Source organism: Triticum urartu, chromosome 2 (genome assembly GCF_003073215.2).
Source record: "Triticum urartu cultivar G1812 chromosome 2, Tu2.1, whole genome shotgun sequence".
Lineage (NCBI taxonomy): Eukaryota > Viridiplantae > Streptophyta > Magnoliopsida > Poales > Poaceae > Triticum > Triticum urartu.
The window spans coordinates 507,547,115-507,559,566 of NC_053023.1; the positions used below are offsets into that span (position 1 = coordinate 507,547,115).

The 12,452-nt window shown below is 45.3% G+C and overlaps 1 protein-coding gene across 1 annotated transcript; it reads left to right on the forward strand.

Annotated features, from left to right (window-relative positions):
- The first annotated feature begins 628 nt into the window (after positions 1 to 628).
- On the forward strand, positions 629 to 11,568 carry LOC125538305 (protein EI24 homolog). The gene is made up of 11 exons (XM_048701567.1): positions 629 to 823; positions 994 to 1,059; positions 3,877 to 4,027; positions 4,597 to 4,649; positions 5,454 to 5,579; positions 5,653 to 5,716; positions 5,878 to 5,963; positions 6,070 to 6,152; positions 6,666 to 6,742; positions 7,250 to 7,362; positions 11,275 to 11,568. Exons 1-11 carry the CDS (start codon positions 723 to 725, stop codon positions 11,318 to 11,320), a joined length of 966 nt encoding a protein of 321 aa, XP_048557524.1. The 5' UTR covers positions 629 to 722; the 3' UTR covers positions 11,321 to 11,568.
- The last annotated feature ends 884 nt before the right edge of the window (positions 11,569 to 12,452 follow it).

Below are 12,452 nucleotides of genomic sequence, written 5' to 3' on the forward strand. Positions count from 1 at the left end.
GGGATCCAACAACGGCCAAATTTGAAAGGGGGCAACTAGTACAAATTATCCTGATAAAAGGTGGTCTTCGCCTGCCAAAGGCTCTGGTGGTGACACCGTCCTAGGCTCCATGGTGATCTCTGTCCTGCCGTCCTGCTGGTCTCAGTCTTGTTGCACCAATATGGAAATCTTTGCCTGATGCCTCGGGACTCCTCGTCTGTGCTTGTCTCTTTAGTACCAAAAAGGAAACGAGTACACTGCGCGCGTTGGCGCCCGCCTGGCCTTGGTCGTCATGGCTTGCGTCACAGGGACCTCGCGAGGTGTCCTTCGCCTTGATCTTTCCGTCCCTCGCGAGCCAGCCTGATGAGGCCGTCCCTGAGAAGGTCTTGTGTCGTCCACCTCACGAGGCTTGGTCCCTCGCGAGGGTCTTGAGTGTTCGCTGATGAAGATAAACCGTACAGGGCTGTTGGTGGAGTCACGCCATGGGCCGCAGGCAGACAAATTTTAAAACTCCCGTTTCCAGGACGCCGACAATCTCCGGAGAAAGAAGGACATCGTACTGACACGTGAGGCATGTAGGTCAGATTGAGTGTCGGGGAAAAGTTTGCTGGGGTCATGAAAAAACACCTCAAGTGATGCAAACTCTCGAAAAAAAAACCTTAACGCGATGCAGTATTCCGTCCGCAGACAGCTTCTTCTCTCCTAATGAACATCTTCTCCAAAGGAGGCTCTCCCGTTCTCTGATGGAGTCGCTTGCCTCGCAAGCGAAGCCGGCTGCCGTGCTCTGGCTCGCCGGCTTCCTCCAGGCCGCGCGTCTGCACCGCGTCGTCTCCTTCTGCGTCAGGTTCTCCTCTACGCCCGCCCCCTCCCCCTCCCCCTCCTCCCACCCCTTACTCTCGGTTCCTGGGTGTTATTTCGTCAAATCGGGGGCGATTTTAGCTTCCCTTGATCCATTACGAAGCATCGATGCATCACTTCTCTAGTAACCTTACCCGTGCGACTTCCTGGATGCAGCTCGAGGGCTCTGTCGATCAGAATCGCTCAGTGCTTCCTGCTCAACGGGTTCATCTTCCTGGGGAGGTACAGTTGCTCCTAATTGAGGTTCAGTCTCGCCTAAATTTGTCTGCTTTTGCAATTACTCTTGTCGGGTGGACGCCCAAATGCTCCAGTAAAACTTCAAGGCTAGCAAAATCGTACGATGCGTTCAGATTGATATTTTTTTGAGGAATAAACCGGGGGGGGGGGGGGGGGGGGGGGGGGGGGGGGGGGGGGGGTTCCCACCTGAATGTATTGCTCAAAGCTGTCCATATGCCAAGAGAGTGATCCTATTTATAAGAGAAATTAGATTGTAAACCTCAACAAATTGACCCTGTTTATAAGGAAAACTGAGCCGAAAACGATACTCCCTCTGTAAAGAAATTAGTGATCTAAAAGGTCTTATATTTCTTTACAGAGGGAGTACATAACAAGGAAAACACAGAACCCACGTACAAAGTTATAACAGAACACAAGGGTGAACCAAGAAAGCATAGTTGGTTGAGGGATGCAGCACAGGTTATGCCATAAGCATATACATGGAAACACAAGCAGAAGAGAGACTGACAAGGCAAGAAAATGCGGCAGAGGCAGCACGGAGGCAAATTCATCAGTCTCCGAGTACACCAACAACAGCAACGCTGAAACCACGGACACAGGATAACGCAGGGCTCCATCATCGAGGAACTGCACCAAAACCAGCCTCGAGCCATCCAACACCCAACATTAGGGTGGTCTTGCCCGTGGCAAGGTTGACGGAGGGGAAAACTTTGGCTCAATGATCATTCACAGAGAGAACAAATGGAGTAGCGAAGTGAATGCTCACAGAGAGTGCCTCAGAAGAAAATATCTCTACCAAGGCTGGACATAGACCATGATGGAGTGTAAATGGAGATCACACACAGCTTCAAGTTGACAAAAGTTAAGGATCCAAGCAGTGGCCGGACAAACAATTATAGGTAGTTCACTTGGCAAAAAGAGGAGATCTCTGGGTTGCTGAGTAGAAGAACATCACGAGGGGTAGCAAATGGCAGCACTACGGCACCAAAGGCACCGCCTCGAGACCCCAAAGGAACACCGCTGAAGAAGAGACACGGGGAAGCATTTGGCCGCTCAACAACACCAAACGGTGTCATTGCCAGCCCCGAAAAGATGTCACCACCGTCGAACCCCAGCTGGTTGCACCACCACCACCGAACACACCCCTCCAGCTCCACGCAGTAATGATAGCCGTCATTGGGGTCTCCAAGATGACGCCTCCAAAGAAGAAGTGATGTGAGGACACACCACCGTTATCCAATCAGGCAAGGTCGATCATAGGCTTTCACCCGGATACCACGAAACAAAAAAAAAGAGGTTGCAACGAGCTCCACAACGGCACCTCCGCGAGGAAAACGATGTCCACAGATGCCTTTGCCGCCAGCATGGGCAGTTCCGATGCTGGGTTCACACCCGAAGCTTGTGCAGATCCCCACCGGCATGACAGCAACCGCACCTTCACGTGCAGCCAGGATCCATCAGGCCCCCACCGCAGGATGCGAGCAGCCATCACAGAAACCAGATCAGCGCCGGCCGAAACCGAGGCCAGAACCACCGCCACCTCCCCCCTGCCATGCACCGCCAAGCTCCCAGCAGCGAGCCGCCACCATGCTGCTGAGTAGCAGCCACCACTGTGCCCTGAACAACCGCATCCGCCACTCCCCGAGCAGCGAGGAAGAAGGCGAAGCCAAGCCTTGGGCACCCAGCTGGCACGACTGAGGGCACTCCCCAAGCAGAAGGACCTGCCCGCAAGAGGCGACACTCACGTCGCCAATACCCCACGAGCCGTCTGAACTCACCATCGACGCCAGATCTGAGCAGAGCTGCGCCTGGATCCCTGACCCGTCCGGTCGGCGAGTACCAAAGCCAGCACCTGCCTTGCGTAGCCAATCCCGCCAGCCCCGTTCCGCACCAGCAAGCCGCAGTGTGACATCTTGGCTTAATAGGAATGATAGACTACTCATATCAACAAGGAATTCCTTATTTTCCAGGAGCCCATCTGCAAGGAACCTCAAAGTTAAGCGTGCTTGGCTTGGAGCAATTTAAGGATGGGTGACCGACCCGGAAGTTGACCCCTGGTGCGCATGAGTGAGGACAAAGTGCGCAGGAAAGACTAGTGTTGGTTTCTGCCGCCAGTCTAGATCGATCCCACTAGGTGTAACGGTCGGGAACCGGTGGTTGTGGCCGGGGCATTACACATAGGACCAGCCGGCGCCCGTTACCAGTGTTAAGCTTCATGCATTAGCGAACGCAACCAAAAGTCCGGACTGATGGAAAGGGCTAGATAATCCACATATACACAAAACACCCCCTCTCACGTGTGATGTGGGGTGGCGGCGCAAAATCGGATCCGCACGAGTTGCACGTGCTAAAAAAATAACCTAAGCTCTAATACCATGTTAAGCTTCATGCACTAGCCAACACAACCAAAATTCCGAACTGATGGAAAGAGCTAGGCAATCCACATATACACTTCAACAGCCAGATCTGCCGCCGAATGAGACGTAGCTTGATTCTGTTTGGATCTATGCAGGGCACAATAAGAATTCCGTTTTCTTATTTCCCTACTCCTGTTTGTCACTTCAGTTACTCCAGTTTACTTTGTCATTTGATGTTTGTTCCGTCATTATTGCAAAATATAGTGGAATCTGGCCACAGGGAGGTTCAATGGATTCCTTTTTTACTTCGTTTCTGTATTAAGGGAATTATATTCTACAGTTCTGATCAGCACCAGTCTCCTGATTTTGTTATGAATGATCCTGGTTTTCTCTTCCGTGTCCCATTCCATGAATACCTATTTAAAATAGTTCTTGTTCTTTATAGCTTGCTAACCTTGAAATCAGTGGTCATTCCAACTCTTCTATGGATACTGCCCGAGCAATGCGATCAATCATGGGGACAACATCTATGTGATCACACAACAGCTGTTGCCTTGTATTCGTTCTTACGTTCGGGGCTTGTCGAGATTTTCTATGTAAGTGCTCTTTATCGCCATTAGCATCCTCCAAGGGTGTTTTGCTTTAGACAAACATATAACGGCATGTCGATCTTTGCTCACCAATTTTGAGTTCTCCCCTTCAATTACAAGTTATTGGCTTTTGGCTTTGAATATATTGTCACATAAGTATTGATCAATGATCATTAACGACAATTCACTATTTTCGTCTCCAATGTATGCTGGAGAAGTAGGAACTGGCATTGGAGTTATTTTCAGCTGGTAGTTATCTTTCAATGATGCACGCAAATTTAATAGAACTTGAGGATCTGGTAACAAAGTTCGTGATGTGGCAGTACTGTTTCAAATGCAAAATGCTACTTGTCTTCAAGCCTCTTTTACATTTTCCCAGTGACATACTTGGTGTTATAAAATCCTAGATGAGAAACACCAACACGGGCTGTTTGTCCGATTCTATTATCATGTCCTTTGGTGCTCTACTGTTTGTGGTACCTTAGTATGTTCTGTCATTAAAATTCTCTTTTCCCCCCAAATATCATGCATCACTATTATTTGTGTTGCTTCTTATAATTGATGTACTCTTTCAGGTATTTTGGTTTTATCCCCTCTACATCTTCAGCTTTATAATAAGTACACTTTGGTATGCTGAGTCCCTCTCACTACTTGGTGGCTTACTTCCCTTATTTGTGAAACTGTTGATTTCTTTTCCTTTGAAGAGTAGACCCTTGTTCCAGTTCATAAGGGAATCATGTAGCAGCAGCGGTTAATATGCTTTTCAATTTTGTTATAAGTAAATTGTAAAATAAATGTGTTATAAGTATTGAGTTTATGATTGTATATAATATATGTATCAAACCTCAATGAAATGGTTTTGGTTGACACTTTCAAATTTAGTTTCAGAAATTTCTGGATTTCCAAATTTCTATTACTGATATGGTAATGATATATGCTGCAGCAACTATGTCTTCAAACTTCAATATGCCAGCAAGCCACTTTAGAGCCTTGGTACACTCACGTCAAAATTTGTTTCATTTCAATGCACCATGCCACGAGTTCCGGAAAATTATTTCGTCATCTGATTGATGGTTTTATGACTATTTTCATTTAAGAACAGTGCTTACTTGTGCATATGTTTGTTACTGAATCTGGGAGATGTAGCTAAAAGCTGTTCAACTTATGCTTTTTAATCTTCTGTGTATTGTATATGTTGCGCTCATATGGTTTCCACACCACAAAAAGTAAACTGAAAATAAGTTAACTTGTATTTTGTTGGAGGTTTATTTAGATTTCTTCTTCTGTGGAAAATCCAGTTCTTGATTTTTATGCCATCTTTTGTTGTTACAGGTACGAAACCTTGTTTTACTATCCTCAAGATAAACATGTTTCAGATGCTAAACAAGGGAATATCCATTACCTTTTTGTGATCTTGACCATCTTACGCTAGGTATGGTGACATTGCTAAGCATGCTTTGGCTGTTGTGAAAAATAAGAAGCTGGATGCAAGTCAAGCATCTGACTCTGACCCTCACAGCACATCTGTATCAGCAGATAGGCCTGAAGGATTTGATGGGTGTGTTCACATTTAAACTTGTTGGCACCTGGTTGGATTTTACATGCTTCGTGTGCTAACACTTTGTTGTTAGGGTTGCGATTGGTGTTGGAGAGCAGGTCTATTCGATACTTCTTTTGACTATTTTCTTTGCTGAGGTATTTGTTCTATGCTCATGTTTGCTTAATCTTCATTTCTCACCGGACACCTAATTTCATTAACCATGTTTTATACATTTTGTATCTCCTGCTTATTTGAGCTTACATGGTGCTATTTTTCGTAGTACCTGCATTTTTCTTATGTTCTAGATGTCATGCAGGTTACAGTGATTGGTTACATACCTTACCTTGGTAAGGCAATGAACTTCATGTTACTGTCTTTGATGTATGCCTACTACTGCTTCGAGTATGTACATCTGAATGCCTTTTATCACCCATTCAACCTTCTCCTCAAGTGCTATACAGAAAGGTTACTTTATTACCTTGTAAAGTTTGCCAACTCATTTTGTCAGGTACAAGTGGAACTTCTTTGCAGTGAGCCTGAACCACCGGCTTGATTTCTTTGAGTCAAATTGGGCTTTCTTTGCCGGATTTGGTATGTGCATTGTTGTCATCATATGGTGCAAAATACGTGTTTCATCTTCTTACTAGAGTTAGGCAAATGTAGCTGTGTAAAAGGAACCTTTTGCTTTCCCGGTAGTTACTGCTGCCAAAGTCGTTTTGCAGCTGTATGCATGGGTTCTTGACTTCATGGTAAGAACCTCATGCTTCAGTACTTCCGGTTTGATATACATTTTTTTGGTGGTCAAGGAATCTTCTCCAAACTTGAATGGACATGCACATCTCTGATAGGTTCCCTGCTATTCCCAAGGCACATATTCCTTGTGCAGTTTAAAGAACTTGCATCCTATTCCACATGAGATGTTCAATGAACACCTATTGTAACCGAGCGTTGTTTTTTAATTTTAGCTTACGTTTTATTTCTTACAAAACTAGCTTACTATTGTCATGTTGTTCATTACGCTTATTACTCTTTAAGAGCTCATATGCTGCTAGCTGATATTTCCACAATTCTGATATGATCTCTGGTGCCGTATTGCTTCCTCAGGTAGTCCATGTGTACTTCCGATTTTCTTCTTCTCTCCTCTTACAAGTTATGGTGTGATGGCAATACTATACCCACTGGTATGGACAAGCACTTTCTAAAAGCGGGTGTTGCTCTGGTCATTTGATGGCTTCTAAGACTTTGCGATAATGTCTTTCTCATTTCTAGCAAAAAGACTGTTCTCACTATGCATTTTTCTTTCTTTGCACAATGAACACAATAAAGTCTAGGCACCAAAATCAATGTCATAGTAGCCATTTTCACTTGGCATGATTTTTTTTATAGCTGAAAGAAGGAGACAAGCTCACATCAATCATTTGTAGTACTTATATCCAATACCCAAGTTTTCTTTGTTGCCAATTTGTGCTCATCCCCTGGCCTGGAGCATGATTACTTAGATATATAATTTCTTCTTCTTTCAATGCTACATTTTCTCACGTGTTCATATTATGAGGCTCTATGGATGACCTAGCGATTCCATTCCTTTCATAGTGTTATAAGTGTGTGTGACTGCTTGTTTTGTATTTCATGATGTAAAACCCATGCAGCAAATCCTTAGTCCAACTTTACAATATTATTTTTTGCAGTTTGTCATGACAGCTGCTGGTACACAAGAAGAGCAAACCATTGATGAACTGAAATCTTTGCATGGAGGGAAACTGAATAGAATACCCTTGTTCTTTGTCGCGAAGCGACTAACGTAAGCACTCTTCACATCCTTGATAGACGCAAATAGCTGTTTGTGCTACTTGAGACTTTAATAGATTGCAGAAGTGTAACAAAGTGTGCCGCCTTTCTGGTGATAATGAATTCTCCCTCCGTTCCAAAATAGATTACCGAGAAAGTTTGATTGCGAAACTATTCTCACATAATAAAGCTAATATTACCATTGTTCCTCACCAATCAAAATACTCCCTCTGTTCCATAATGTAATGCGTATAGATTTTAAACATATACAATTTGAAAATATATACAATTCTAAACATATACAATTTGAAAATATAACTGATGATGTATCCAGTGATATGCATTTGGTATGTTAAATGTACATATTTTTGTCTACAAACATGGTCAAAGTTTGTAATGTTTGACTTTTGGAAAAATCTATACACACTACACTATGGAACGGAGGGAGTATATCTTTACTAATTAATTCTGAAAGTAGAGAAGTTTGACTCAGCACTATCTAAAGTGTCATCTACATTGGGAACGGATGATTGATGCTAGGCCTTCAATTTGCTCTACTTATTTATTCGATTACAGTCCTACTCTTATGGAGATGAAACCCAAAAGATTTTCGTTGGGGCGTAACCCTCTCAGCGACGCGCTACATCGGAACCCGGGTGTGGTGGAAAATGGGCAAGGGCCGGGCCATCACCCCTAAGGTGGCGCGCTGTATCTTGATCCGGATACGGTGGCAAGTGAGCGAGGATCGGGTCGTCGCATCCTTAGTGGCGCGCTACATCGGCACCCGGATGTAGTGGAAAATGGGCAAGGGTCTTCGCATTTGACTCGACGAGTGCGAAGGGTAAGGAAGCTAGCTGAGCCTAGGAGGATTCGCTTAGGTAGCTGGAACGTAGGGTCTCTGACAGGGAAGCTTCGGGAGCTAGTTGATGCAGCGGTGAGGAGAGGTGTTGATATCCTTTGCGTCCAAGGAACCAAATGGAGAGGACAGAAGGCGAAGGAGGTGGAGGATACTGGCTTCAAGCTGTGGTACACAGGGACGGCTGCAAATAGAAATGGCGTAGGCATCTTGATCAACAAGAGCCTCAAGTATGGAGTGGTAGACGTCAAGAGACGTGGGGACCGGATTATCCTGGTCAAGCTGGTAGTTGAGGACTTGGTTCTCAATGTTATCAGCGCGTATGCCCCGCAAGTAGGCCACAATGAGAACACCAAGAGGGAGTTCTGGGAAGGCCTGGAAGACATGGTTAGGAGTGTACCGATTGGTGAGAAGCTCTTCATAGGAGGAGACCTCAATGGCCACGTACATCTAACACAGGTTTTGAAGGGGCGCACGGGGGCTTTGGCTATGGCATCAGGAATCAAGAAGGAGAAGATGTCTTAAGCTTTGCTCTAGCCTACAACATGATTGTAGCTAACACCCTCTTTAGAAAGAGAGAATCACATCTGGTGACTTTTAGTAGTGGCCAACACTCTAGCCAGATTGATTTCATCCTCTCGAGAAGAGAAGATAGGCGTGCGTGCCTAGACTGTAAGGTGATACCTGGAGAGAGTGTTGTACCCCAGCATAAGCTGGTGGTTGGCGACTTCCGCTTTCGGATTCGTGTCCAGCGGGATAAGCGTGCCAAAGTCGCTAGAACGAAGTGGTGGAAGCTCAAGGGGGAGGTAGCTCTAGCGTTCAAGGAGAGGGTCATTAATGAGGGCCCTTAGGAGGAAGGAGGAGATGCGAACAATGTGTGGACGGAGATGGCGACTTGCATTCGTAAGGTGGCCTCGGAGGAGCTTGGAGTGTCCAGGGGAAGGAGAAGCGAAGATAAGGATACCTGGTGGTGGAATGATGATGTCCAGAAGGCGATTAAAGAGAAGAAAGATTGCTTCAAACGCCTATACCTGGATAGGAGTGCAGACAACATAGAGAAGTACAAGATGGCGAAGAAGGCCGCAAAGCGAGCTGTTGGTGAAGCAAGGGGTCGGGCATATGAGGACCTCTACCAACGGTTAGGCACGGAGGAAGGTGAAAGGGACATCTATAAGATGGTCAAGATCCGAGAGAGGAAGACGAGGGATATTGGCCAAGTCAAATGCATTAAGGACGGAGCAGGCCAACTCTTGGTGAAGGACGAGGAGATTAAGCATAGATGGCGGGAGTACTTCGACAAGCTGTTCAATGGGGAGAATGAGAGTTCTACCATTGAACTGGACGACTCCTTTGATGAGACCAGCATGTGTTTTGTGCAGCGAATCCAGGAGTCTGAGGTCAAGGAGGCTTTAAAAAGGATGAAAGGAGGCAAGGCGATGGGCCCTGATTGTATCCCCATTGAGGTGTGAAAAGGTCTCGGGGACATAGCGATAGTATGGCTAACCAAGCTTTTCAACATCATTTTTCGGGAAACAAGATGCTAGAAGAATGGAGACGGAGTATATTAGTACCAATCTTCAAGAACAAGGGGGATGTTCAGAGTTGTACTAATTACCGTGGAATTAAGCTGATGAGCCATACAATGAAGCTATGGGAGAGAGTCATTGAGCACCGCTTAAGAAGAATGACAAGCGTGACCAAAAATCAGTTTGGTTTCATGCTTGGGAGGTCGACCATGGAAGCCATTTTCTTGGTACGACAACTTATGAAGAGATATAGGGAGCAAAAGAAGGACTTGCATATGGTGTTCATTGACTTGGAGAAGGCCTATGATAAGATACCGCGGAATGTCATGTGGTGGGCCTTGGAGAAACACAAAGTCCCAGCAAAGTACATTACCCTCATCAAGGACATGTACGATAATGTTGTGACAAGTGTTCGAACAAGTGATGTCGACACTGATGACTTCCCGATTAAAATAGGACCGCATCAGGGGTCAGCTTTGAGCCCTTATCTTTTTGCATTGGTGATGGATGAGGTCACAAGGGATATACAAGGAGATATCCTATGGTGTATGCTCTTTGTGGATGATGTGGTGCTAGTTGACGATAGTCGGACGGGGGTAAATAGGAAGTTAGAGTTATGGAGACAAACCTTGGAATTGAAAGGGTTTAGGCTTAGTAGAACTAAAACCGAGTACATGATGTGCGGTTTCAGTACTACTAGGTGTTAGGAGGAGGTTAGCCTTGATGGCCAGGTGGTACCTCAGAAGGACACCTTTCGGTATTTGGGGTCAATGCTGCAGGAGGATGGGGGTATTGATGAAGATGTGAACCATCGAATCAAAGCCGGATGGATGAAGTGGCGCCAAGCTTCTGGCATTCTCTGTGACAAGAGAGTGCCACAAAAGCTAAAAGGCAAGTTCTATAGACGGCGGTTCGACCCGCAATGTTGTATGGGCTGAGTGTTGGCCGACTAAAAGGCGACATGTTCAACAGTTAGGTGTGGCGGAGATGCGTATGTTGAGATGGATGTGTGGCCACACGAGGAAGGATCGAGTCTGGAATGATGATATACGAGATAGAGTTGGGGTAGCACCAATTGAAGAGAAGCTTGTCCAACATCGTCTGAGATGGTTTGGGCATATTCAGCGCAGGCCTCCAGAAGCTTCGGTGCATAGTGGACGGCTAAAGCGTGCGGAGAATGTCAAGAGAGGGCGGGGTAGACCGAATTTGACATGGGAGGAGTCCGTTAAGAGAGACCTGAAGGATTGGAGTATCATCAAAGAGCTAGCTATGGACAGGGGTGCGTGGAAGCTTGCTATCCATGTGCCAGAGCCATGAGTTGGTTGCGAGATCTTATGGGAGCCTACCCCAACTTGTTTGGGACTAAAGGCTTTGTTGTTGTTGTTGTTGTAGTCCTACTCTTTCAAGTCTGAAGTACACTTGGGTAGACTATACTGCGTATCATGTATTCGCAATCCCAGCTCAAAATTTATTTTCAAGCAGCACAATTGTTAGTTTCATTGGTACCTGGGCTGTCTAAACGTGTCTGAAACCGTGCATGCAGGACGCAAGCGCTGCAGTTGTTCCCAGAGGCACAAAAGGAGCAATGAGTGGTCCACATAATCACATGAACTCAGAGGTGCATAGTTCTCATGTTGAAGCTGCATCTGAGAGGTGCATAGTTCACGAGAAAGCGTGGCTGCTCATGTGTGCCACGCCCCAATGTAAATAGTCTGTACCATTGCCGCTGTACATATACATATATTGGGCCAATAAAAAAGAAACTATGGTTGTCCACGAGATACATGCTGCAATTGAAGAAGGAAATATACAAACATACTGTCTACAATGTTGATCAGCTGTCTGCCTTGGCGTAAAGTTCCTTTCTTTCTGTCCTGCTATTTGTCATTTCGTGCTCAATTATGCTCTCACGTATACGAAGTTGGGTCATCTATTTTGAAACGGATGGAGTATTATTTTTTTGTGGGGTCCTTTCTTTCTGTCCTACTCCAATACACTTGTTCTCATGTACTCCCTCCGTCTCAAAATTCTTGTCTTAGATTAGTCTAGATACGGATGTATCTAATACTAAAACTTGACTTGATACATCCGTATTTAGACAAATTTAAGACAAGAATTTTGGGACTGAGGAAGTATTATTAAGTGGCAGCTGATGTGTTAAGCGATATACGACCAAACACACACAAGTATATTGGACTAGTAGTCGTTTTATTTTATGCTGGTATTTTGGAGTACTAGTCGAACTGATTGATGGTTGTGTTTCTGTACTATATCTAAGGAGCTTAGTATCACAGATACTCCTAGATGCTTAATAATCTTATCATGCTTGCCGCTTTGTGAAGCCTGATAGTACAGGCTGCTGCTATTGAGGAGATGTTTGGGACACAGTCCATGATGTCAGTACAGAATACTCCGGCCGTCTAGCATGCATTTATCTTCCCTTCCCGCAATTATTTCATGGTTATAGTACTACTATCAAACACTATCAATGATGACGATTAAATGCAACCATTTGCTTACGAACAACCAAAATAGTGCCGGCTGGTTCCCATCGATCGGCTGCTAACACCAATCAAACACATTTTCTGTCTTTTTATTTAATACAGTCATTGACAGAGGACATCGGGGGCAAGAGACAGTAGACACAGGCTCTGATTTTGGGTCCGAGAGGTGGCTGCTGATCGCGCCCGGAACCAATTGACAATTGGACCTGTATGAAAT